Here is a 27,367-nt window from a genome sequence, read left to right on the forward strand (position 1 = left end):
TATGTGTTTGGGGTAGCTACTAAATAAGAGGTTGTTGACAGAAGTGACTGCAGGAAGGCTTATTTACAAGGTGTAGCCGAGAGAGAGAGAGAGAGAGAGAGAGAGAGAGAGAGAGAGAGAGAGAGAGAGAGAGAGAGAGAGAGAGAGAGAGAGAGAGAGAGAGAGAGAGAGAGAGAGAGAGAGAGAGAGAGAGAGAGAGAGAGAGAGCGTTGTGTGCGTGCGTGTTTGTGTGTATGTTCGGTTAAGTAATTTATCTTCTGACCTTAATGGCTTTGCTTGCATTTAATGTGTACATTTATACGACAGTGAGCTATAAAATTTGCAAATAATGAATAATGCACACATACACAGCGATAATGTATGCGTGCTAATCCCCACCCATTATTTCTCCATTATTACTATACCTGGTACTGAAGCTCGGGATTTAACACAAACGCAAATCTGATTGTATACGAGTAAATAAATAGGTTACACGACACACTTGAACGCTTTGAAAAAATAACTCAACAGTTGTGTAGATTTTAATGGTGGGACTCGTCAAAACATCTTCAAACTCACACGTGTCGAAAACCGAGGCGACTGTGCTGAGCGCAATGTGGAACTAAAGTGTTTGGTACTCTCGTTTTCTACCGGTGTGTTTTTGTTGTCCCACCCGAACTGGAAATGCGCTTCGGAGTAGCACTTTTAAACGTGCTCGAATAACCCCGTTTTTTTGTTTTTATTCATTTATTTTTTAGGATTAGTATTTTCCTAACTCGATTACGTAACTGGAAAGCCGCTGCTGCCAGACTGCCCACCGAGGTTTGAGGCTTTGAGGTTTATATCGCTTCCTTTTTGTGGCGACCCGTGTTCGCCTGACGGCTTCACGCACGAAAAGACGTTTAGTGAGGAGAACAACACCTTCGGCGTTTACCGATAACACAAAGAAACCGGAACATCGAATTCACGACCAACACGCGCGCGGAGAGCGGTGACGTGCGTTTCAGGTAAAAACGTGACGCGCCTTGCTCGCGCAGCGTCATTAAGCGATTCACTGATCAACTCATTAACCAACTTAAGTTTGCTCATACCAGAAATGTGTATCGCTGGGATGCTTATCATAGAGACAAAAGGACGCAAGCAAAACATTTTTAACGCAAGAAAACAAATGTCAGAAGTATCTAACTTTAAAGAACGTATATGCAACATCTATCTGAGTGTCATTTGCAGCTAAGCAGTGGATATTGTGGAAGGTTGCATTTCTGTTGGCTTACGAGGGGCAAAATTCAAGAGTAATAGGCATTTTTTCTGTATAGGGTTATTCAAAGTTATTCAAATTTAATGTATTGCACTTGTAATTTGTTACATCATACACAGAAAGGAACATGAGTATAAATAAACTGAGAATGATCCAACTCAGTTGGTTTAAAAAAACTTGTTAAAAATCAAATCAAATCAAATCAATTTTATTTGTGTAGCCCAATATCACAAATTACAAATTTGCCTCAGTGGGCTTAACAGCAACACAACATCCTGTCCTTAGACCCTCTCATCAGATAAGGAAAAACTCCCTAAAAACCCCTTTAACAGGGAGAAAAAATAGGAAGAAACCTCAGGGAGAGCAACGGAGGAGGGATCTCTCTCCCAAGACGGACAGCGTGCAATGGATGTTGTGTTCACGCAATTTACATAATACAACATTGAAAGAGGATAACAGAATTATAATGGACATAAAATGTATGAAGAACATGATGCACAGGATGCCAAGAAGTGTCCACGTGCCAACGGAGCAGTCCAGGACCCAAGCCACGTGACCAGCATCATCATGTAATAAGAAAAACATAGGTGAGGAGTGGAAGGGCAGGCAGCATCCAAACGGCGGCCACCATCACCACGGAGACCTGGGAGGAGAACCGACTGCACATGCATGCAAGAGAGACTCACATGACACCATTCAAACACAGAAAAAGAGAAAGGAGAAGACATCATTCAGAGAGAGAGAAAAGACATGTTAGAGAAGAGAACAGTTTGCAATAGTCATTAGCCATAATCAATTAAGTCATAAATTCGTCATAATCTAAACTCGATAATCTCGTCGGCAGAAGAGTGGTTGGTAAATTCATTGAGACATAAAAACAACCCGCCATCCAGTACAGGTTGTGAAGCACTCAACTTAAAGGCAACTAATTGTAAACTAAGGCAAAAAGATGAGTTTTAAGTTTGGATTTAAAGGACTCAACAGACTCCGATTGTTTGATGGCAGCAGGCAGGTTATTCCACAAAAATGGAGCCCGATAGGAAAACGCCCTGCCACCAGCTGAAAAAAATGAATAACAATATAATTTAATATACTATAAGCGATACTGCACAGCTGTTACTGTAACTATACCAATTCCTATGAATGTGCTACTCAACAGGGCATTTATGATACTGGAAGGTTTATAGATATGTTCACACAGAGTCTGTGCACATAATTAATGCCTTTGTCCGGTGGAGTTCCCCAGTGTACAAATAGTCCCTTCATTCCCTGGCTGGCTATTTTCTGCTGGCTGTTTTCTGCTGGGATACCCATGCTTGCAGCATCTGCTGTCATCACACCGTGCAGACAGTCTGTAATAGATGGGATTATTTACAATCAGTCCATTCAGCCTTTTAGTCAGACACATAAATGAGTGTGGTTTCTACATCATGCTGTGTGCCAACAAGGCATAGAGACATGCCTGTCATGCCATGACAAGGTCCACCCACAGTCTTAATCTATTCCCTCTATTTTTACGTATTATATAGTTTTAAATCTGTGCAATTAGATTAGCAATGCAATATTTTCTTACTTGAGCAGTATATTTCTTAGTTTAATAGTCTTTGGGTATCGGTATTATTATTATTATTGTTGTTATTATTATTGTTATTATTATTGCTATTATTAGATAAATACTGAATCCAGAGTTGAAACTACCATTGCTGACAGTCATACCAACATGTACCCTGGCTCTGCCAAATGACAGAAGCTAAGCAGGTATGGGCTTGGCTAGTACTTGGATGGGAGACTCCCAGGAAAACGTGAGTTGCTGCCGGAAGTGGTGGTGGGCCAGTAGGGGGCAGTCTTCCCTCTGGTCGTAATAAAAACAACAAATGGCAAATCCCAATGCCCCAGTGCAGTGATGGGGACACTGTGCTGTAGGAGATGCCGTCCTTCGGATGAGACATTAAACTGAGCTCCTGACTCACTGTGGTCATTAAAGATCCCATGCAAAGAGAAGGGGGTTCCCTGGTGTCCTGGCAAAATTCCAAACCTGGCTCTCTCCATCTGGCCACCTAATCACCCCCCCCCCATGTAATTGGCTCAATGATTCCTCCCTCTCTACCTCAAGCTGATGTGTGGTGAGCATTCTGGTGCAAAATGGCTGCCGTGCATCACCCAGGTGGGTGCTACACATTGGTGGTGGTTGAAGTGAATTTCCCCCTTCAATGTGAAGCGTTTTGGGTATCTAGAAAAGCACTATACAAATGTAATGATTATTATCATTATTACATACACTACCGTTCAAAAGTTTGGGATCACATTGAAATGTCCATATTTTTGAAGGAAAAGCACTGTACTGTTCAATGAAGATAACTTTAAACTAGTCTTAACTTTAAAGAAATACACTCTATACATTGCTAATGTGGTAAATGACTATTCTAGCTGCAAATGTCTGGTTTTTGGTGCAATATCTACATAGGTGTACAGAGGCCCATTTCAAGCAACTATCACTCCAGTGTTCTAATGGTACAATGTGTTTGCTCATTGGCTCAGAAGGCTAATTGATGATTAGAAAACCCTTGTGCAATCATGTTCACACATCTGAAAACAGTTTAGCTCGTTACAGAAGCTACAAAACTGACCTTCCTTTGAGCAGATTGAGTTTCTGGAGCATCACATTTGTGGGGTCAATTAAACGCTCAAAATGGCCAGAAAAAGAGAACTTTCATCTGAAACTCGACAGTCTATTCTTGTTCTTAGAAATGAAGGCTATTCCATGCGAGAAATTGCTAAGAAATTGAAGATTTCCTACACCGGTGTGTACTACTCCCTTCAGAGGACAGCACAAACAGGCTCTAACCAGAGTAGAAAAAGAAGTGGGAGGCCGCGTTGCACAACTGAGCAAGAAGATAAGTACATTAGAGTCTCTAGTTTGAGAAACAGATGCCTCACAGGTCCCCAACTGGCATCTTCATTAAATAGTACCCGCAAAACACCAGTGTCAACATCTACAGTGAAGAGGCGGCTGCGGGATTCTGGGCTTCAGGGCAGAGTGGCAAAGAAAAAGCCATATCTGAGACTGACCAATGAAAGAAAAAGATTAAGATGGGCAAAAGAACACAGACATTGGACAGAGGAAGACTGGAAAAAAGTGTTGTGGACGGATGAATCCAAGTTTGAGGTGTTTGGATCACAAAGAAGAACGTTTGTGAGACGCAGAACAAATGAAAAGATGCTGGAAGAATGCCTGACGCCATCTGTTAAGCATGGTGGAGGTAATGTGATGGTCTGGGGTTGCTTTGGTGCTGGTAAGGTGGGAGATTTGTACAGGGTAAAAGGGATTCTGAATAAGGAAGGCTATCACTCCATTTTGCAACGCCATGCCATACCCAGTGGACAGCGCTTGATTGGAGCCAATTTCATCCTACAACAGGACAATGACCCTAAACACACCTCCAAATTGTGCAAGAACTATTTAGAGCAGAAGCAGGCAGCTGGTATTCTATCGGTAATGGAGTGGCCAGCGCAGTCACCAGATCTGAACCCCATTGAGCTGTTGTGGGAGCAGCTTGACCGTATGGTATGCAAGAAGTGCCCATCCAACCAATCCAACTTGTGGGAGCTGCTTCTGGAAGCGTGGGGTGCAATTTCTCCAGATTACCTCAACAAATTAACAGCTAGAATGCCAAAGGTCTGCAATGCTGTAATTGCTGCAAATGGAGGATTCTTTGACGAAAGCAAAGTTTGATGTAAAGAAAATCTTATTTCAAATACAAATCATTATTTCTAACCTTGTCAATGTCTTGACTCTATTTTCTATTCATTTCACAACATATGGTGGTGAATAAGTGTGACTTTTCATGGAAAACACAAAATTGTTTGGGTGATCCCAAACTTTTGAACGGTAGTGTATGCATGTAGGTAGGTGATTGACTGGTGGCCTGTCCAGGGTATCTCCCCACCTGCTGCCCAGTGACTGCTGGGATAGGCTCCAGCATCCCCCACGACCCTGAGAGCAGGATAAGCGGTTTGGGTAATGGATGGATAGGTGGATGGATGTAGGTAATACAGCTGCATTGGGGCCCGCAACAATTTAGGGCCCACGCACATGGACCCCTCTGTATCACTCCACTATCATATCAAAGATCTCCAGCACTGACTCTATGGTATACGGTATGAGCAAAGTGTACCTGCATGTAATTATGGACGTGTACTACTGTATAGCAATATCTACACAGAAGAGTTAGCTAGCTGGTAAAGTTTCAAGACTTTGCACAGCGAAAAACCCGGTGAGTGCGCCTATGATGCAAGTAGAACTTATTATTTGACTAATAATCAACCTACACGTGTGTTTTGTGTTTATCAGGCCAATGCACAGACATGGATAATGTTGTTAATGTGTGGGTGCACTGTCACCGATTATGTTTTCATCAGTGTCAAGGTTCGCTGTTACCAATTATGTTTTCATCTGTTATGGTGCTCCGACACCAGATTTTGTGAAGTAGGCTAGTCTATCAATATCTTGGCCTTGCTATTATGACTCCTTTTCTATAGAACGACAGTCTTCTAGTAATCATCTCAATTAGGTGTCAACTGTGCAGTACATTTTGTTGTTGCTGATTATTTTAAAGCTGTGTTCATTTCTTTCATTCGCTACTGACATCACGTTATGTTACATCTGATTGTGATGGGCAGGCTGGGACCCGCGTTGACCATCTTGCATTGGGACCTGGCACTGACTCGTTACACCTGTGACTGAATCTCTGCAATTACGTATCCATTATACTATTAGCTGATTGGTCTGGATTCTTCCATCCATTCCATCCATTATCCAAACCGCTTATCCTTCTTTCAGGGTCACGGAGATGCTGGAGCCTATCCAAGCAGTCATTGGGCAGCAGGCGGGCAGACACCCTGGACAGGCTGCCAAGCCATCACAGGGCTGGTCTAGATTCTTTACTATTGTAATTTATCCTTAAATTTAAATGGCATATACTACCTGTTAATAGAATATTATCATTTTGAAAATAGGTAGATGGCAGTACAGTCAACGGTATAGCTTAGCTTCATCATTATTGTACACAAATGGCGACAAATGTAGGTGAAACTAGTCACTCAAGTTACTTTCACTGATGCCAATTGCCAATCTAGCTTAAGTTGCTACAGATCTTGTTAGATCCAGTCATCCCGGGGCCTCCTCTCCACAAATGCCAAAACTAAATTTAAATTAACAGATTGATACTTAGTACCCTAATTTGCCGACTGTTGCCTTACTGCATTTTGTGGGGTGAAATCCATTTCATGATACACGTGCTGAGAATTTTGTGGGACGAAAGCATTTTGTGATGAGGCAAAGCATTTTGTTACTCAGCACACTGGGGTGCCACATCATTACACTGGCCCACGCACAGTGTAATGATGTGGTGCGTCATTTCCAGCAGGGCAGAGCATCCACCAATCAACTTGAATTGAATTGGCAAAAAGTGACAATGGCAGCTTGCAAAGGTTCACCCAGGAGAGGCAACGCACACATGCAGTCCATTGTTACTGTGCATTTGTCATACACAGTTCCGGCTCAATGATGTCTTCAAACTGCTTTCTGTTTCACCTGCCAGTTTGGAAATGTTACTTATACATCTGCTTTATTGTACCAGTAGGTCAGTGAGCAGTGGAAAAAGCAAAACATGCTGTGTTTATATTTGTTGCAGTAGCACCAATGGCAGGTGGTTTTGGGAAATTGGGAGGTCAATGAAATGATGAAAGTTAGAGCACAGTGTTAGAAGAGTAAATTACAGCCTGCTGTGTTGTGATACCTATGAATCACGAGAAATCAATGGAGCCTTTACGCCCTAAACAATCTGTATGGAAATTCAGCCCAATCCGACAGTGCTGCAATATCACATCTTCAATCAGAACAACTGACCTTGTTTTTTGTCTGTTCCACAGTGCAGTTGAAGAGCTTCTCATCAATGGCTTTGCTATGGTCAAAAATTTCAGGCCTTTTGCCCATTAATGAGGCACAGTTTCCGCTTGAGTTCGGCGATAAAGTGGAGTCAAGTGTGTTGGATTTGCTTAAACGGTCCAGACAGCAGCTGTACAGTGAAACTGCAAGTGCCTATTGCATGCTCAATGCTCAAATCATCCTGGATATTTCATGGGAGAAACTCAACAAAGGAACATGGCGCCATGTGGAAAAGGAGTGGAGGCGTGTGTATTCTTACGGCTGCCTCTTCAAAGTTTTGGCACTGTGTCATGAGGATCCATCACCAGAAGTTATCCAGCAGGCCATAAGGACTTGTGACATGGGCTTACTCATGGGTGCAGCCATTATGGACAATATTCTTCAAGCCCTTGTCCAAATTCTACACTGTGAAGTCAGGAAAGCTACGAGGGAGGAGGACCAGACTGTGCATATTTATACCAAGGTCAATGTCCTTTCATCATGACATATACTTCTTTAGTTATTATGGTCTGTGTATTTATTTAAGATAAGGATCATGTCACTTTAGTTAAGCACCATAAGTTCCAGAGAAGTAATCCCCGTGTTACCTCCGGCTTAGTCGGGCCTCCCTACAGACACAATTGGCCATGTCTGCAGGTGGGAAGCCAGATGTGGGTATGTGTCCTGGTCGCTGCACTAGTGCCTCCTCTGGTCGGTCGGGGCACCTGTTCAGGGGGAAGGGGGAATTGGGGGGAATAGCGTGATCCTCCCACGGGCTACATTCCCATGGCGAAACTCCTCACTGTCAGGTGAAAAGAAGCGGTTGGCGACTCCACATGTATCGGAGGAGGCATGTGGTAGTCTGCAGCCCTCCCCGGATCGGCAGAGGGGGTGGAACAGCAACCAGGACAGCTCGGAAAATAGGGTAACTGGCCAAGTACAATTGGGGAGAAAAAGTTCCAGAGAAGTATTTGCCTCAGCTGTTGCAATGACCTAAAACCATTTGAACCCAGGCACCCAACAGGGTTTAGTTAGGCCATATATCAGTAGTATTTAAATTGTTGCAACCTTATTTTTAACATTGATTGGCAGACCCAAAGCACCACTTGGCCTACTAACAGTGATGGAAGTATGACAAATTACATCCAGATAGTGATAATATCTACTTCATGCTACATGCAACCACTTTCAGCAGTAAGCCTATGCTCATGTAAGACTGAAGCACTTTCACCTTATTTTATTTTACCTTAGAGAGGAACATTTGAAATTGACCTCATTGTGATAATCAGAATCAGTCATATTCGACAATTTGGATTGCACATACAAACAACTTCGTGAGATTGCACAAATAGATCACTTTATATGTAAACAAAAACTTCCAATATATCTTCTAGTATATTCAAGGTATCTGTCTCTTCTCTATTGTATTCTCACAGTTTCCGTTTATTGCACCTGGGTATGGATATGCACTTAAAAAGCAACTTATAGAAGGGCATTTATGAATGAGGTAGTATATAAGAGTTAATACGAAAATAATAGAATAATAAGAAAAAAGCAGGTCTCTTTTAAACTGTGTGCACAAAGTCTCTTGTTAGTGTTTGGTTTGTTGCACTAATAGAAAGAAATGGGTTCCTGCAAAAGGAAATAAGATAACAGCATTTTCCAATACACGGGATATGTCATAACAATCAGCATGCGATACTCCACAGTGAGGTTTCATACAGAAGATGACGAGCTATGGACTAACTATGTCCATCCTGTACCAACCTGACAACCTGTCAGAAGTTTACAGATCTAATGAATAATGCACATGGATCTGTAGTATCTATGGCTGTATTGCCTTCCATTAGAAATCATGAACTGTCAAACTTTTTTTTTTTTTTTAGAATTTAAAGATTTATTAGAAATACAACAACCCTCAACTTCTAATGGCAGATTGCTCTTTTCCTGCTCTGGTCCTGTTCTTGGCTTCTTGCTCTAGACAGGTACAGTCAGTTCCATTTTAGCCTTTCCAAACAATGTAACTTAACTGGCGCGTCACACAGGTTTAAATTTTCAGGATGAAAACATAGCTGTGCAAGATAATAAAAACCTTATGACTGCTCAGAGTTGATGATATCCAGGGCGTCCACGTAGCATAGCAGTCTATTCCATTGCCTACTAACATGTGGATCTCCGGTTTGAATCCCCATGTTACCTCCGGCTTGTTCGGGCACCCCTACAGACACAGTTGGCTGTGTCTGCGGGTTGGAAGCTGGGTGTGGGTATGTGTCCTGATTGCTGCACTAGTACCTCCTCTGGTCGGTTGGGGCGCCTGTTCGGGGGGGGGGAGCTTGCGGGGAATAGCGTGATCCACCCACGCGCTACATCCCCCTGGTGAAACTCCCCACTGTCAGGTGAAAAGAAGCGGCTGGCAACGTCACGTGTCGGAGAAGACACGTGGTAGTTTGCAGCCCTCCCCAGATCGGCAGAGGGGGAGGAGCAGAGACCGCGACGGCTCGGAAGAGTGGGGTGATTGGCCAGTTACAATTGGGGGAAAAGGGGGGTGAAAATCCGCCCCCCCCGAAAAAAAGAGTTGATGATACCCACATTTGAGAATAAAGCCCCATTCGAAGACAATAAAAAATCCTTTGTAAATGTATTTTAACCATAGCCTTGATACACTTAAAGAAGCCATGACTGACTGTTTTACTAAATTTGGAGCTCCATGCAAGATTTTTACCCCTCCTTTCTTCTGTTTTAACAGAAAATGAAAATAGAATGCCCACCTGCTCCTCTAATCAAACCAACAATGGCAGTACCTAGGATACATTGTCCGTCATTGGAGAGTTTCAAGACAAATTACCTGCTCCCCCTGGAGCCAGTTATTTTAGAAGGGATCATAGACCATTGGCCGGCCCTCAGCAATCACCCTTGGAGGTAGGTGTGTGTGGGTGTATGTGGGTGTATGTTTTTGCTTGTGCTTGTGTGTGCATGCATGTGTTATCTATAGTGTACCTATGTATATCAAAACAGTTAACATCAAAACTTATCAGGACTATGTATTGCAAACTCTCTTCCACATTTACATTGACTCATTTAGCAAACTCTTATCCAGAGTGACTTACAAGAGAAGCAATTAACAGATAAATTTGAATGTAACCATCATAGAGCACTATATCAAATCATAGCCAAGAGTGCATGTCAAGTCAATTGTATTTACTGTAGGTTTGCCTTAAAGCATCAAGAGGCAGGGAATAGGGGAATCAAAGTACAAAGTAGATGTCCGTTGCCACAAGTCAGCAAACAGACAAATTAAGCTGTCAAGGGCAGGTAGAAAAGGGCTCAGTTGTAGACACCATTATTAATAGAGTTTAAGTAAGTACAGGCACAATAGTGACAGCTGGCACCAATTCAAATTCATAGCAAAGCGCCTTCAGAGACCACTGTAAGGACTGAGGTGGGCCATATTAAAGAGGAACGTTTTTAGGTCTTTATAGGACACAATTAAGTGAGTCAGTAGCTCTGATGGAGGCCAGGAGTTGTTCCACCATTATGGGGCCAGGAGAGGAAAAAAATCTGGACCTAAAGCTAGTTTTACATATTTTACTGTTCTTTAATTTACCACCATTATGACCTTTATCTTGGAATTGAGCTTTATTATCATATTAAAACTTTGCACATTTGTTACAATCACTTGACTTATCTACTGTGTGTGAACAGTGGCATTCGGCACCACGAGAGCTTGGCAGTATTACCACTGGCATTTTCAGTTGCATTACTACAATAATCTACTACTGGTGACATCTCACATCTAAGTTTTCATACCAGGTGCCTGGATTGTGACGAGGCTAATGTCACTGGGGGCGGAATGGATGGAAAAGAGGACATGGTTAGGCAGTAACACAGGCTTTATTTAACAATGGCTCTTTTTCTCACTTCACACGAGCTGGTGCATTCAGGTGTTGGAGCTGCTGCCTCACTCACTTCATTCAGAGCTTGTGTGTGGCTCCTTTTCTCTGTTTCTCTCGTGTTGTGTTCCGCCGTGTCCTCAGTGTCAGTCCCAGACCCAGCTCACTGCGGTATTTAAGCTTAGTCGGTTAATTAGGCACACCTGAGGCTGATAATAATCGGCCTCCCTACTAACAGAAATGTCTGCTCTCCCGCAAACCACTGCTCCCTCTCTCCACTTCCAGCCAATGCTAAACCACTCCCACATACAGCCCCCACCCCAATCGAGAGAGGAAGTCGGCCATCACCGTCTGCACCCCCGGCAGTGGCACCACTGGAGTGGGGCATGGTCTGAATAGAGGGTGAATGATTGCCCCAGGAGGTAGAAGCAGAGGGTGCCGATCATCCAGCTAATGGCCAGATAGTCCTTTCTCAATAGTGATGTACCTCCTCTCCCTCTCTAACTTCCAGCTAATATACAGCACTGGGCGATAACTCCCTCCACATCCTGGGAGAAAACGGCCCCAGCCCTCTGTCCAACGCGTTGGTCTGCAAGAAAAAAGGGAGAGAGAAGTTAGGAGTGTGAATCAGTGGCTCCCCACAGAGGGCTTGTTTAACCCTCTTGAATGCCACCTAACACTGCTTCATCCACTGCACTGGATCTGAGGCACCCTTTCAGGTGAGGTCAGTCAGGGGACTAGTCAGCCCGGCAAAGGTGGGGATGAACCACTTTTAGTAACTGGACAGTTCCAGGAATTGCCTCACCTGCTTTTCATCTGAGGCTTTGGGCTGGCCACAATCACTGCTGTTTTATCTACCTGGGGGGGGGGCAGCCCACCACTTAAGTGGTACCCCACATACTGTACCTCCCACCACCCGACAATACATTTCTTTGGGCTGGCCGTGAGCCCTGCCCACCGCAAGGAGTCAAGCACTGCCGCCACCTGCCACATATGCTGCCCCAACTGCTACTGTGGATATCATCCAAGTATGCGGCAGCATATGCAGTGTGTGGCTGCATGATGTGTTGAAACGTGGCTGGAGCCGTAAACAGCCCAAACGGAAATGTCACGAACTGGTACAAACCATCCGGCATAGAGAAAGCCGTTTTTTTCCGTAGAAACATGATTCGTAAGTTAAAGCATGAGGATAGTCATGATTGGGATAAAAGGTTGGAGTGTAGTGCGGTTGATGCCCCCAGGCCTCCACAGGGTTTTCCACCTTCGAGTTGTTGTTTGGCAGAATGCCGAGAGGTGTGTTGGACCTAATTGAAGAAAGCTGGGAGAGCGGTTCAAATGCCAATAAAAATTAGGTACAGTACATCTTGGACCTAAGAACAAAACTCCATACAGTAGGGCAGTGAGGAGAATTTGGTCCAGGCTCAGGAATGGCAGCAATGCCTATATAACAGAGGAATGCATACGTCAGTTTGCACCAGGAGATAAAATGTTTGGATTACTTCCAACATCCAGCTCCAAATTACTTGCCAAGTGGCAAGGATCCTTCGTGGTCCCACAGTGGGTGAAGGATATCGACTATGAGGTTGTACGTAATTACAGGGGAGAGGTAACACATCTTTACACCTCAATTTCCTGAAAGAGGTGGCCCCGGTTTCTCTGGCCAAGGTGGTATCGGAGAAAGATGAGTTGGGGCCAGATGTACAAAAAACAGCAATCCTTCCTCCCTCCATTGTGAGAACCATCTCTCGCCCTGCCAGAAAGCTGAGGTTACCCCATTACAACAGTGGTTTGCTGATGTGTTCTCTCTCTTGCCAAGACGCACAAACCTCATACAGTCATGCACAGCGACATCACAAGGCATGGCAGTGGGCTCATCTCCGTACCACTGTCCCGAACACAAAAAGAAAACTGTTCAGGCAGAAGGTCAAGTCCATGCCGGAAATGGAGGTTATAGAGGAGTCTAGCAGTGACTGGTGTAGCCCCATCGTCCATGTGCGTAAGTCAGATGGGTCTATATCAGGCTCTTAAGTCTCAAATTTTGCATTTTCTAACGCATTTTAACCAAATATTTCACCAGATATTGTCTGAGACACTTGCAGCGGTAACGTTCTTCTGACGATTTTGTGGCATATTAGATGCAGCAAAGGCATGTTGCTGCCTTCCCCAGGTCATTTGTAGAACTCCACTGAATGAGCTAAATCCTTATCCTTAAGTGCAGTTCAATGGAGAAAATTAATAATGGTTCTGGTTGTTTCATACTGTTCCTTGTTGATTTCAATGAATGATCTGTAACTCTAATACCGATGGCTCTACTTGGCATATGGCTTCTCTCTGTGTGATAGTTAGTGCATTCCAAAGCATGATTCAGTTTCCAGCAGTAACGTTAATAATCAAATTTCCCAATAAGAGAAACCTATGACCCTTCGAAGGTTGGATGAGGAGCCATATTTTTGTAATGTGGCTCTTTCCAAAAAATATGTCAATATGGCTTCTGAGTTGGCCAAGTGTAAGTACCACTGTTCTATATGGTTCTGCATAGACTACCGCAAGATGAACAATGTATCAAAGTTTGATGTCTATCCAATGCTGCGGGTCGACGAACTCCTGGACTACTTTGACCCTGCTTGCTTTTTCACGACACTGGATCTGACCAAGGGCTACTGGTGGATTCCCTTGTCACCAGATATCATTTTATTAAATCTCTCCACAAGCCTGTGTCTGGGGGTGATACATGCTCGTGCAAATCAATTTTACACCCAAAAATTGATACAGTTTGTGTAGTGGCTGTGACAAATGACGTGTCCTGGTCCGTCAGAATCTCTTTCGGGATTCCGACGTGGCAGATTAAAAACAGTGCCTGCGCAACACTTTTAGCCAAGATTTTGCGCAATGGCACAGCATGTTGCATAAGCCACTATGACTAGCACAAAGTGGTTTAATGACCCGACAGTATACATGCTAATATGTTCAAATGGGACCTCAACTAATGGTAATGGGCACAGTGGTGCTTTCTGGATGGCCATTAGGTTCACCAGTTGACATTTGCAGCAAGACACATACCACCTATACATGTTGCCATGAATGCCAGGCCAGTAGAATCGAGCCTCTATCACCCGATGTCAGATCTATAATAAAATAATCAGCCGGCGTTCGGGTGCACCTGTTGACCATCGATGGTCATTACACGGTCGAAGGCAAAGCGTAGTGTGTTATCTCGAGTCTGTTTGGGGGGAGCCACTGTGGACTCCCCCTTGCTTGGCTTGGATGAGCTCGCGTCACCACTTAGGACCGCGCACACCATTCACACCTACCTGGCTGTTGCTGTCATGGCCCTGCCCTCTCCCTAACTACCCTATCAAACCCCGGCCAATCCAAACCTTATAAAAGGGCCGTGACAGGCAGAAACTAACCACGGCCTTGACTATGCTTTTTCCCCCATGATGTCTGATTTCAATGGTCACCACCAGATACTTGTGAATATCCCTATGCACACACCAAATTTCCACCCATGACGCCTCCACTAATGCCCCGGGCCAAACCAGGCTTTGATGGATCAGGGTCTGTATCCACCAAAGCCTGTACCACCCCCTTGCATATGCACCAGCTCACGGCATTTCCCCATCTGGACTGGGCGAGGGGGCTGACTGACCAAGAACCCAGACCACCTGGCCTACCGCCATTAAAGGGCACTCCTCCCACCAGTGGCCCAGCTTCCCATGCTGCCAGCACTCTGGGCCTGGTGTTCGACGTGCCCCTCGTAGGTCCGGGAGGGTAGAGGCTGGGCCCTGTGAATTAATAAAGGGGCAGGGTGTAGTACGGGGGCGAGGTGTAGGGTTTATCTGCTGCTGGGTGGAGGTGTGTGCATGTATAAGGGTGTGCCCCTGTCCTGTCTCCTCCTCGGGGTCGGGATGGGGCGGGCCACAGGCACCAGCCAGGGTCCTCACCATGTTGGTCCCAGGCGGTGGCTTTGTCTGAGCCCTCAGGACAGTGGAACTGGACCCAGTCGGCAGTGGCAAGCATGTAACAAACTGTTCTAGTGCCACTTGCTGGAGGAGCTCGTCAATGTTGCCGGGGTCTAGACGCAGCCACCGTCTCACCACGAGGAGCTGCTGTGCCACAATGAAGGGATGACTGGTGTCCTCCAGAGTGTATGCCCTGAACCAGTGGCGATGTCCCTCTGGCGTAAGCCCCACCCAGTTCAGGACAGCTCACCTCATGGCGTGGTCATTCCCAGAGGACACCGGTAGGCTATGCACAGTGGCTTGTGCGTCCCCGGTGAGCATGTGCACAGCCCATTCCTCCGCCGACCACCCACATGCTGATGTCGTCCTCTCAAATATAGAGAGGAAAGCATTAGAGTTGTCAGTGGCTGTCATCTTGGGGGAGGGTGATCTGGTGCCGATGAGTAGGTGGAATGGCCAGATCATCTCCATGGGTAGCCAGAGGAGAGCACAGCAGCTCCCTCAGGAGAGCCCAGTCTTTTGCCTGCTGAGCGTCCATTCCCTGCAGGGCTCGGGTCTGATCATGGAGGGTCTGACGTGGCTCTCCTGGTGGTCGGCGATCCAGTTTAGGGTTTGCCCTAGCAGAGACTCTGTTGGCCGACTTCCTATCAATACCTGTGATAATGTCACTGGAGAGGGGGTTTGGATTGAAAAGAGGACATGGTTAGGCGGTATCACAGGCATTATTTAACAATGTCCCTCCTCTCTTTTTCTTACTCCGCACGGGTCGGTGCGCTCAGGTGCTGGAGCCTCTGCCTCGCTCTCATCATTCAGTGCTTGCATGTGGCTGCCTCTCTCCCATTTCTCCCATGTTGTGTTCTGCCGATGTCCTCATCAGTGTCAGTCCAGGACCCAGCTTCACTGCGGTGTATAAGCATAGTCGGTTAATTAGGCACACCTGAGGCTGATTGGTAATTAGCCTCGCTACTAACAGAAATGTCTGCTCTCCCACAAACCACTGCTCCCTCTCTCTGCTTTCAGCCGATGCTAAACCACTCCCCACCTTCACACAGATGTATCTGATTTTCCTTTTTTGAAGTCAAGACAACACTTTTATTGTTGGTATTGTTAGTCAAATCATCTTGCACATAAAAGTAATTTGACTTGGTTAGACGCTCACTTAAAAAAAAATGTTTGAGGACAATATGAAATTCTGAGAAAGAGATTAATAACAAGGTAATTAAGAGTGTCCAAGAATATAGACTAGAGAGGAAGGCAATATAGGGAATGCTGTAATAATGATTTTCTCTACAGAGTGGGAAAAACAATTTTTTATATATATTTCGGGGAAAAAACCCAGTTATAGCGGTTCTATATAAACATTGAATATTGCACAAGTAAAAAAAGTTGTTTTACTGGGAAGTTAACATCAACACAAATATAGTAGGTGGAATTGAGTTAAAGTGGACCCAACTGCAGTATACAAATACAGTAGAAGTGAGACTAGTGGATGATATGTTTTCAAAATATAACTAAACTTATTATCAATAATTTTGTGAGTAAAAATAGAGGAACACACAGGGTACCAGCAGTAGGTCTGGGTCTTGTCTCTCACTCCTGATGCTGACATTCATATACTTAGTCCGCCACCTGATGTGCAACCTCACCATCAGACTGGTGGAGGAGGGTGGTATGAAATATTCACATTACATGTATTTTTGTGAACATTTAGAATCCAGTAAGACTAGATTTGAATTTGAATGTCATACGCTGCAATATTACTTGAATATTTAATATGTTTGTTTATTTTTGTTCTCTCTCCTTCAAAGCATAGAATACTTGAGATCTGTTGCTGGTTGTCGCACCGTACCTGTTGAGGTGGGATCAAGATATACTGACGAGGAGTGGTCACAAACACTCATTACTGTCAACGAATTCATTGATCGGTATATTCTATCAAAAGTAAGTCTACTCTCTTAGTCATTACTATAGCATTCTTTTAAAATGAAAACAATTTCAGTTGAAGACTCCATTGCCTCTCCTCTCATAATTACCTTTCATTTTTATGCCCTGTTCTTCAACCTAACCAAGGATGAAGTTAAAGCTTTGGGTTATCTCGCTCAGCACCAACTCTTTGATCAGGTACAGTAGGTTTTCATCTCGCAAGCTCTCTGTGACATGCTAAGAGTGTTGTGTTGTTTAGAATGGTTAAAATGGAGCTGGTTGTACATACTCTTATGTATATACTCTTAAAAAGGAAACCAAATAGTTGTTCATTTTAAGAGACCTAGCTTCTTTCTTTTTGTGTATTTACTATTGCTCATTAATAAGTCAAAAGTGTTTTTTATCCGATTAATCAATGGAATAATCGACAGAATACTCGACTACTAAAATAATCGATAGCTGCAGCCCTAGCAACATGTGCTCTGCAGTGCCATGACTGATTGAGAGACCTTCAACCAAAGAAGACAGAGTAAACAGTGAAATGGCTGGATAGAAAACCTGCATAGTCATGGCACTCCATGGCATATGGTTGCTTACACCTGTTTTAGAACTAACTGGTTAAGATGAATTCACACACTGACTCCAGTACTGATTATGAACAGTCATTGCTATTCCACTTACTGTTATCAAGATTAAAACATTCACATTAGTCACTAAACGTTTTTCAAAAAGGTAGTGATTGTACAGAAAACAGCTTGTGTTCTATTATAACAGGTGTCTGAAATTCAGATTTGACCAGAAATGTAAAGCACTTTGAGTGGCGCTAGAAAAGCGCTATATAAAATGCAACTTGACTTGATTGATACTCTTAGACCTGCATATCATAAAATATGTATCGAAAATCCCAAATAGTACAAATGGGTATGCTTAGAATACAGTGGCACTGGGTGTCCGGGTAGCGTAGCTGTCTATTCCGTTGACTACCAACATGGGGATCGCCGGTTTGAATCCCCGTGTTACCTCCGGCTTGGTTGAGCGACCCTACAGACACAATTGTCCATTTCTGTGGGTAGGAAGCCAGATGTGGGTATGTGTCCTGGTCGCTGCACTAGCACCTCCTCTGGTCGGTCGGAGCACCTGTTTGTGGGGGAGGGGGAAGTGGGGGGAATAGCGTGATCCTCCCACGTGCTACAGCCCCCTGGCAAAACTCCTCACTGTCAGGTGGAAAGAAGCAGCTGGCGACTCCACATGTATCGGAGGAACCATGTGGTTGTCTGCAGCCCTCCCTGGATCGGCAGAGGGGGTGGCGCAGAGATCAGGATGGCTCGGAAGAGTGGTATAATTGACCAAGTACAATTGGGGACAAAAAGGGCAGCTTAAGGGCAATCGAATATATGTAGGTCATTTTCCTTGGTCCCACCTCTTGCCGTTTATCTTCTCAAAACTGAGGTGGAAAACAAACGTGCATATTTTGCTGAGTACTTTGCTGGATAGAAATGTTTGACAGAGCTTTTTTATCCTTAGAGATGATGAAGTATGGTTTGAAGAGTGTGATTTAAGCAAAGGATACTGAACATGTCCATAGAAACATTAATAGCACCTAAGACTTGAAGACTTGAGTAATTTGTCAATAAGTTTACAAGTGTACTGCAGCACTTGGCGAATTTCATCTGCACAGCATAGTTTAATCTCAATACCATCATGGCCTGCTCATATCATGTTCTCCAGATAGACCCCGGCACAGCAGATCCTAAACCAAAGTGCCCAGTTTGGAATTTGATGTATGCATTTGGATCCTCCGAACACCCACTGGCGAAGATATCAAACAAGCTGTAAATGTCCCTGGAGGCATTCATGTTGATTTTGCCAACAAATTTGATAAATTGTCTGATTGAGAGGGGCATCTGGGTGGCGTGGCAGTCTATTCTGTTGCCTATCAATGTGGGGATTGGCGGTTCGAATCCCCGTGTTACCTCCGGCTTGGTGGGGCATCCCTACAGACACAATTGGCCTTGTCTGCGGGTGGGAAGCTCGGTGTGGGTATGTGTCCTGGTCACTGCACTAGCCACTCCTCTGGTCGGTCGGGGTGCCTGTTCAGGGGGAACTGGGGGGAATAGCGTGTTCTTCCTCCACACTACGTGCCCCTGGTGAAACTCCTCACTCTCAGGTGAAAAGAAGCTGCTGGCAACTCCACATGTATCGGAGGAGGCATGTGGTAGTCTACAGCCCTCCCTGGACTGACAGAGGGGGTAATGCAGGAAATGGGGCGGCTTGGAAGAGCTGGGTAATTGGCCAGATACAAGTGGGGAGAAAAAAAAGGGGGGGGGGTCCCCCAAAAAATTGTGTTATGAACTTTGTGACATGGATGCCATGTCTAACTAATGATGAGACAGCTTATAAAAAGGAGGTCTCCTTTCTTGTTGACTGGTGTAGCAATAACAATCTGGAACTGAACATCAACAAAACTAAAGAACTTGTGGTTGACTTCCGTAAAAATCAGGACGCGCTACTACCGCTGGCCATTAACAACCAGGTGGTAGAGAAAGTGGATCATTTCAAATTCCACAGAACTACAATCTCCTCCTCCCTAAGATGGGAAGACAACTTCACCACCATCCAGAAGAAAGCTCACCAAAGACTATTATTTCTCAGGCAGCTTAGGAAATTTGGAGTGTTAAGGGTTGCAACGTTACAGTTCTACAGAACTCTTAATAGAAAGTGTGCTCACTTTCGTAATAACTGTATGGTATGGCAATTCTACAGCCCACAAGAAAAAACTGTTGGACAGAGTCATGCATGCAGCTTCAAAAATAATTGGCTGCAAACTCCCCACCATTTCTGAATTATACCATATCCACATTCGGCTGAAAGGTTTTAAAATGTTAAAGGACTCCTCACACCCGGCCAACTCCCTATTCAATCATCTCCCTTCGGCTGAAAGACTCCACGGTATCAATACCAGAACATATCGCTTCCACAATAGCACTTGCCCTGCAGCAATCTGCATCCTCAGTGCTTCATTGATTGAACAAGTATAGTCTCCTTAAGCACATGCACTTTAATTTGTCACTTTAAGGGCATGGGCCATATGGTTGCATTAACTGAATTATAATTTTAACAGCATTTTTCTGTGGACACTCCTTGTATGTATCGTGTGGTTATATGTTTACTGTTGTTATCTTTGAGCACACAGACAAATTCCAAATCAACTGTAAAGTTGATATGACAATAAATTATTGAATCTTGACTTTGAATCTTGTAACAGCAAGTGGTGGCTTAGACTCGTTTGATGGCTCACAGTGTGGAAATTATTATGAGTGTCATCACACTTACATATTCCCCACTACATCCATAATCCACACCATGGGAACTGGCTGGGAGAGTGAAAACACATTTTGATGCACTGGAGGCACAATAATTTACAAAAAAAAACTAGGATTAGAACAATTTTTGGATAAGAACAAGTTTAAGCTTAACATTTAATCTTATTTAGAGTTTTTAATACCAATTGGTGTTCAATAAAGAAAGATCCATCATATGTTTAAAGAACAATTTTAGAATGTACTGAAGTGATTTTTCTTTTTTTACTTTTGCTCTGGAATGTTTGGAATTTTATTAATAAGGCTGTTCTGATTAAAAGGCATATTTGCAGAAATAGTAAGTTACTAAATACAAGGAGAAGATAAATAGATGAAAATTAAAAAAAAGGCCTAAACAAGCACAGTGGAAAATAAAGTATTAGTGACTATAATATGATTATTATATAATTATATTCTATATTATTATTGTATAATTATGTAACAATTATATATATGTGTGTGTGTGTGTGTGTGTGTGTGTGTGTGTGTGTGTGTGTGTGTGTGTGTGTGTGTGTGTGTATAAATCCAGGGACTCAAGTAAATTCTTGAAAAATAATTTACATAATTTACTTGACTGTGTGTGTGTGTGTGTGTGTGTGTGTGTGTGTGTGTGTGTGTGTGTATATATATATATAGCCATATATATAGCCATATATATAGCCATTGATTTTGCCGCAAAACACACAGTGATATCCGAGCAAGACAGAGACATTATATACCAGGCGAAGGAATCAGTTTTGTACCACAATGGAAACCCATGGCAGAAAAAAGGTAATAGTAAATTTGATGTAACCATGGGCAGCTTCAACTGGGCGGAAACTTGTGAAATAATTGGAATATATTTGTTACCTCAACTACAAGACCTAGACATCAGTGTTGGACTCTGTAGGGATGATGGGCTAGCAGTTTGTAGCAAAACACCAAGAAAAGTTGAGCAAGTTAAGAAAACAGTATGCAAAATATTCTCAAACAATGAGCTAAAAATCACAATTGAAGCAAGCAAAAGACAAACTGACTTTCTGTACATCTCAATAGATCTTAGGAACGGCACATACAAGCCGTACATTAAGCCAACAGTATGTCCATAGAGAAAGCAACCACCCACCCTCCATCTTGATGAACGTCCCGGAAAGCATTAATAGAAGTCTCAAAATTATCCTCTAATGAGTCCATCTTCAGTGAAGCTACACCCCCATACCAACATGCATTACAAAAGAGCGGCTACAATTTTAAGCTCAAGTACAACCCACCATTAAATACTGACTCTCAGCAAATCAACAAACGTAGCAGAAGATGAACCATCACCTGGTACAACCCACCCTACAGCAATACCGTGGTCACAAACATCAGTAAGCAGTTTTTTTTACTTTTGCATAAGTGCTTTACCCCGGGCCATCAACTGGGGAAGATATTCAATAGGAACACCATCAAAATTAGTTACAGCTGCATGCCTAACATTCAACAAATAATATCGTCCCACAACACAAGAATCATGAACAAATCAATGACACCTTCATCACAACCGGACTCCCCCAACTGCAACTGCTATGTGAATGACTAATGCCCCCTCAAAAGAAAATGCCAGACGAAAGCGGTAATCTACCAAGCTACGGTGACAAGAGATGACAATGGCAAAATAGAGACATACATCGGTCTAACAGAGGAAACATTCAAAAAGAGGTTAAATGCACACATGTAGCTTTACAAACAACCGTTTAAAGAATGTTACATTTTTAAGCCGTTATATTTGGTCATTGGCAGACAGAAACATTAATTATTCAACCACCTGGAAAATCCTCTCAAAGAACAAAGCATATTCAACCAGTAGTAAAATGTGCAATCTATGTCTAACTGAAAAATATTTTATCATTTGCAAACCAGAAATGTCCACATTGAATAAGAGGAATGAATTGACCAGCAGTTGCAGACATACACTCACCGGCCACTTTATTAGGCACACCCGTCCAACTGCTCGTTAACGCAAATTTCTAATCAGCCAATCACATGGCAGCAACTCAATGCATTTAGGCATGTAGACATGGTCAAGACGATCTGCTGCAGTTCAAACCGAGCATCAGAATGGGGAAGAAAGGTGATTTAAGTGACTTTGAACGTGGCATGGTTGTTGGTGCCAGACGGGCTGGTCTGAGTATTTCAGAAACTGCTGATCTACTGGGATTTTCACGCACAACCATCTCTAGGGTTTACAGATAATGGTCCGAAAAAGAGAAAATATCCAGTGAGCGGCAGTTCTGTGGGCGAAAATGCCTTGTTGATGCCAGAGGTCAGAGGAGAATGGCCAGACTGGTTCGAAGTGATAGAAAGGCAACAGTAACTCAAATAACCACTCATTACAACTGAGGTATGCAGAAGAGCATCTCTGAACGCACAACACGTCGAACCTTGAGGCAGATGGGCTACAGCAGCAGAAGACCACACCGGGTGCCACTCCTATCAGCTAAGAACAGGAAACTGAGGCTACAATTCACACAGGCTCACCAAAATTAGACAATAGAAGATTGGAAAAATGTTGCCTGGTCTGATGAGTCTCGATTTCTGCTGCGACATTCGGATGGTAGGGTCAGAATTTGGCGTCAACAACATGAAAGCATGGATCCATCCTGCCTTGTATCAACGGTTCAGTCTGGTGGTGGTGGTGTAATGGTGTGGGGGATATTTTCTTGGCACACTTTGGGCCCCTCAGTACCAATTGAGCATCGTGTCCACGCCACAGCCTACCTGAGTATTGTTGCTGACCATGTCCATCCCCTCATGACCACAGTGTTCCCATCTTCTGATGGCTACTTCCAGCAGGATAACGCGCCATGTCATAAAGCTCGAATCATCTCAGACTGGTTTCCTTAACATGACAATGAGTTCACTGTACTCAAATGGCCTCCACAGTCACCAGATCTCAATCCAATAGAGCACCTTTGGGATGTGGTGGACCGGGAGATTCGCATCATGGATGTGCAGCCTACAAATCTGCAGCAACTGCGTGATGCTATCATGTCAATATGGACCAAACTCTCTGAGGAATGTTTCCAGTACCTTGTTGAATCTATGCCACGAAGGATTAAGGCAGTTCTGAAGGCAAAAGGGGGTCCAACCTGGTACTAGCAAGGTGTACCTAATAAAGTCGCCAGTGAGTGTAGATATAAGCACCTACTTTGTAATTACAAATAAATCATGCTAATAGACAAATACCCCCCCCATTGGACCGTTAACAATCACGTGTTTTTGAATTTTGAATTGCACCTCCGTAAGCGATCACGTGTTTTTGAAATTTTTGTATGTTGCACCTCCCCCTTCCCTATTGGACAATGTGCACATGATGTGTATGACGAGGCAGTAAATGGTGTGTCCTTTGACAGATTATTGCTTATGGCATGAAACAGGCTTGTACTATCTCACTGTCTCATAAAGAATTTACTTGTCTAACTGGATTATATATATATGTATGTGTACGTATATATATATATGTGTGTGTGTGTGTGTGTGTGTGTGTGTGTGTGTGTGTGTGTGTGTGTGTGTGTGTGTGTATGTAGGTATGTGTATATATATGTATGTGTGTATATATATGTATGTATGTGTGTGTGTGTGTGTGTGGGTATATATATATATATATATATATATATATATATATATATATATATATATATATATATATACACTACCGTTCAAAAGTTTGGGATCACCCAAACAATTTTGTGTTTTCCATGAAAAGTCACACTTATTCACCACCATATGTTGTGAAATGAATAGAAAATAGAGTCAAGACATTGACAAGGTTAGAAATAATGATTTGTATTTGAAATAAGATTTTTTTTACATCAAACTTTGCTTTCGTCAAAGAATCCTCCATTTGCAGCAATTACAGCATTGCAGACCTTTGGCATTCTAGCTGTTAATTTGTTGAGGTAATCTGGAGAAATTGCACCCCACGCTTCCAGAAGCAGCTCCCACAAGTTGGATTGGTTGGATGGGCACTTCTTTGAGCAGATTGAGTTTCTGGAGCATCACATTTGTGGGGTCAATTAAACGCTCAAAATGGCCAGAAAAAGAGAACTTTCATCTGAAACTCGACAGTCTATTCTTGTTCTTAGAAATGAAGGCTATTCCATGCGAGAAATTGCTAAGAAATTGAAGATTTCCTACACCGGTGTGTACTACTCCCTTCAGAGGACAGCACAAACAGGCTCTAACAGGTACTATTTAATGAAGATGCCAGTTGGGGACCTGTGAGGCGTCTGTTTCTCAAACTAGAGACTCTAATGTACTTATCTTCTTGCTCAGTTGTGCAACGCGGCCTCCCACTTCTTTTTCTACTCTGGTTAGAGCCTGTTTGTGCTGTCCTCTGAAGGGAGTAGTACACACCGGTGTAGGAAATCTTCAATTTCTTAGCAATTTCTCGCATGGAATAGCCTTCATTTCTAAGAACAAGAATAGACTGTCGAGTTTCAGATGAAAGTTCTCTTTTTCTGGCCATTTTGAGCGTTTAATTGACCCCACAAATGTGATGCTCCAGAAACTCAATCTGCTCAAAGAAGTGCCCATCCAACCAATCCAACTTGTGGGAGCTGCTTCTGGAAGCGTGGGGTGCAATTTCTCCAGATTACCTCAACAAATTAACAGCTAGAATGCCAAAGGTCTGCAATGCTGTAATTGCTGCAAATGGAGGATTCTTTGACGAAAGCAAAGTTTGATGTAAAAAAAATCTTATTTCAAATACAAATCATTATTTCTAACCTTGTCAATGTCTTGACTCTATTTTCTATTCATTTCACAACATATGGTGGTGAATAAGTGTGACTTTTCATGGAAAACACAAAATTGTTTGGGTGATCCCAAACTTTTGAACGGTAGTGTATATATATATATATATATATATATATATATATATATATATATATATATATATATATATTATTAGATACATCATTTAGGATCAGCAATAACCTCTGACCTAACAAAAGGCATACATTTACTTTATTTTTACTTTATTAAAATTAAAAATAAAACAAACGTTGACAATAATGATGACTAACACATAGCAAAATATATAGTATATATGTGTGTGTGTGTGTGTGTGTGTGTGTGTGTGTGTGTGTATATATCAGTTAATTTGAATATAAACAGTGTTTGTCCTGTGACATACAGTATTTCATTGCTGCTTTTCGGGAACTCCTCTTTAAATCAAAGCTGCCCCCTGAACAGGAAAAAAGTACACTCATCCAGAAGATTAACACTCCGAAATTAAATTCCAATAATTGGTCAGGTTTTGATATATAGCATCTGTTGTGGTCATGTGGTTCAAAGGTGATGTCCCTTGGAGGTGTAGTGGCACACACCACACAAACAATAGTGGCAAAATGGCACAAATCAATTCAAAATTTAGCATCGCTGGTATTTCCCCTTTAGTGTATGGGTTTTTGAATTTTTGTAATATTTTCCTAGATACCAGAACTGAAAGAAGACATCTGCATCCCTGATTATTGTTGCCTGGGCGAGGGGGACGATGACAATATTACCATCAATGCATGGTTTGGCCCCGGAGGCACCGTGTCCCCGCTCCACCAAGATCCTCAGCAGAACTTCCTGGCACAGGTAATGAGAACCAAATACTAGCGCTCTATAAATTCAATTAACGGCAAAGCTGTGTCGTGGGGATTTGTTGACCGCAAGGAATTTCCGTTGTCTGTGTCAGGTTGTGGGAAGGAAATACATTCGCCTGTATTCCCCAGAGCACACAGAGAAGCTGTACCCTCATCCAACGCAGCTCCTTCACAACACTAGTCAGGTGGGACTGACAAACCATGGAGGACATGGCACATCTTTGGCCTGAAAATGTATGCCTTGTTTTCTCTGAATGAATAGTTTTTCTTGGTGCAGGTGGAGGTGGAGAGCCCGGATGAGGAACTGTTCCCTGAGTTTGTCAAGGCTCCCTACCTGGAATGTGTTCTCCAGCCAGGGGATGTGCTGTTTATCCCTGTGCTGCACTGGCACTACGTACGCTCCTTACAACTCAGCTTCTCTGTGAGCTTCTGGTGGTCGTGAAGGCAGATTTAAAGATTTTTCGAAAATAACCTTTAATCAAGAGCATAATATATTTTTTTAGGGGGGGGGTTTCCCCCTTTTTCTCCCCAATTGCACTTGGCCAATTACCCCAATCTCAGAGCTGTCCAGATCTCTTCTCCACCCCCTCTGCCCATCCGGGGAGGCCTGCAGACTACCACATGCCTCCGCCAATACATGTGGGGTCACCAGCAGCATCTTTTCACCTGACAGTGAGGGGTTTCGCCAGGGGGACGTAGCACGTGGGAGGATCACACTATTCCCCCTCCCAGTTCTCCCTAACAGGTGCCCCGACTGACCAGAGGAGACGCTAGTGCTGCAACCAGGACACATACCCACATCCGGCTTCCCACCCACAGACACAGCCAACTGTGTCTGTAGGGATGCCCGACCAAGCCGGAGGTAACACGGGGATTTGAACCAGCAATCCCCGTGTTGGTAGGCAATGGAATAGACTGCTACGCCGCCCGGACATATTTTGAGATAAATTTAGTAGATTCATGCTCACACTACTACCCCACCACCTGCTTCAAAAGCAAAAACCCAAACATTAATTTAATTCTCAAAAGATGACAGAACAGCTGTCTGTCACCCAAACCTGTGGTCCATGAAGAGTGAGCAAACACTGTTGAATGAATGTCAATTTTTACTTTAAGCCGCATCATTTTTGGCTTTAACCTATTTCACATGATATTTTTTTAAATCCCACACTTTCACTTCAACTCCCCATACCCATCCATTTTCCCAGGTCAGTATCCTATCCCAAAACTGCATATATATAATATATAAGTATGTGCATGTGTGTGAGTGTGACACTCTTTGCCCTTACCCCAAAGTAGGGTTTGTTTTTATTATATTTTGTCTCTTGAATATGTGTATATGTATGGACATTTCTTATTCTTCTTATATTTTTCTTATGTGAAGTTTGCATTGCATTTTATGTAAGAAATGTGTCATGAGAATATTTTTTATTGATTAATAAACCATTATGTTAG

General features: G+C 43.3%; 1 protein-coding gene across 1 annotated transcript; it reads left to right on the plus strand.

Moving 5' to 3' along the window:
* The first annotated feature begins 687 nt into the window (after window positions 1-687).
* Window positions 688-27,367, plus strand: kdm8 (lysine (K)-specific demethylase 8). The gene is made up of 8 exons (XM_056288306.1): window positions 688-986; window positions 7,169-7,647; window positions 9,910-10,082; window positions 16,824-16,956; window positions 17,086-17,136; window positions 25,755-25,904; window positions 26,005-26,097; window positions 26,190-27,367. Exons 2-8 carry the CDS (start codon window positions 7,192-7,194, stop codon window positions 26,352-26,354), a joined length of 1,221 nt encoding a protein of 406 aa, XP_056144281.1. The 5' UTR covers window positions 688-986; window positions 7,169-7,191; the 3' UTR covers window positions 26,355-27,367.

Source organism: Lampris incognitus, chromosome 10 (genome assembly GCF_029633865.1).
Source record: "Lampris incognitus isolate fLamInc1 chromosome 10, fLamInc1.hap2, whole genome shotgun sequence".
NCBI lineage: Eukaryota > Metazoa > Chordata > Actinopteri > Lampriformes > Lampridae > Lampris > Lampris incognitus.

What these genes read in the sequence shown, in the direction of transcription:
- kdm8 (XM_056288306.1), top strand. Translation starts at nt 7,192, where the DNA reads ATGGCTTTGCTATGGTCAAAAATTTCAGGCCTTTTGCCCATTAATGAG. An exon ending in ATCGGTATATTCTATCAAAA is followed by an intron (nt 16,957 to 17,085) that starts GTAAGTCTACTC and finishes AACCTAACCAAG; the next exon opens with GATGAAGTTAAAGCTTTGGG. An exon ending in TCCTTCACAACACTAGTCAG is followed by an intron (nt 26,098 to 26,189) that starts GTGGGACTGACA and finishes TTCTTGGTGCAG; the next exon opens with GTGGAGGTGGAGAGCCCGGA.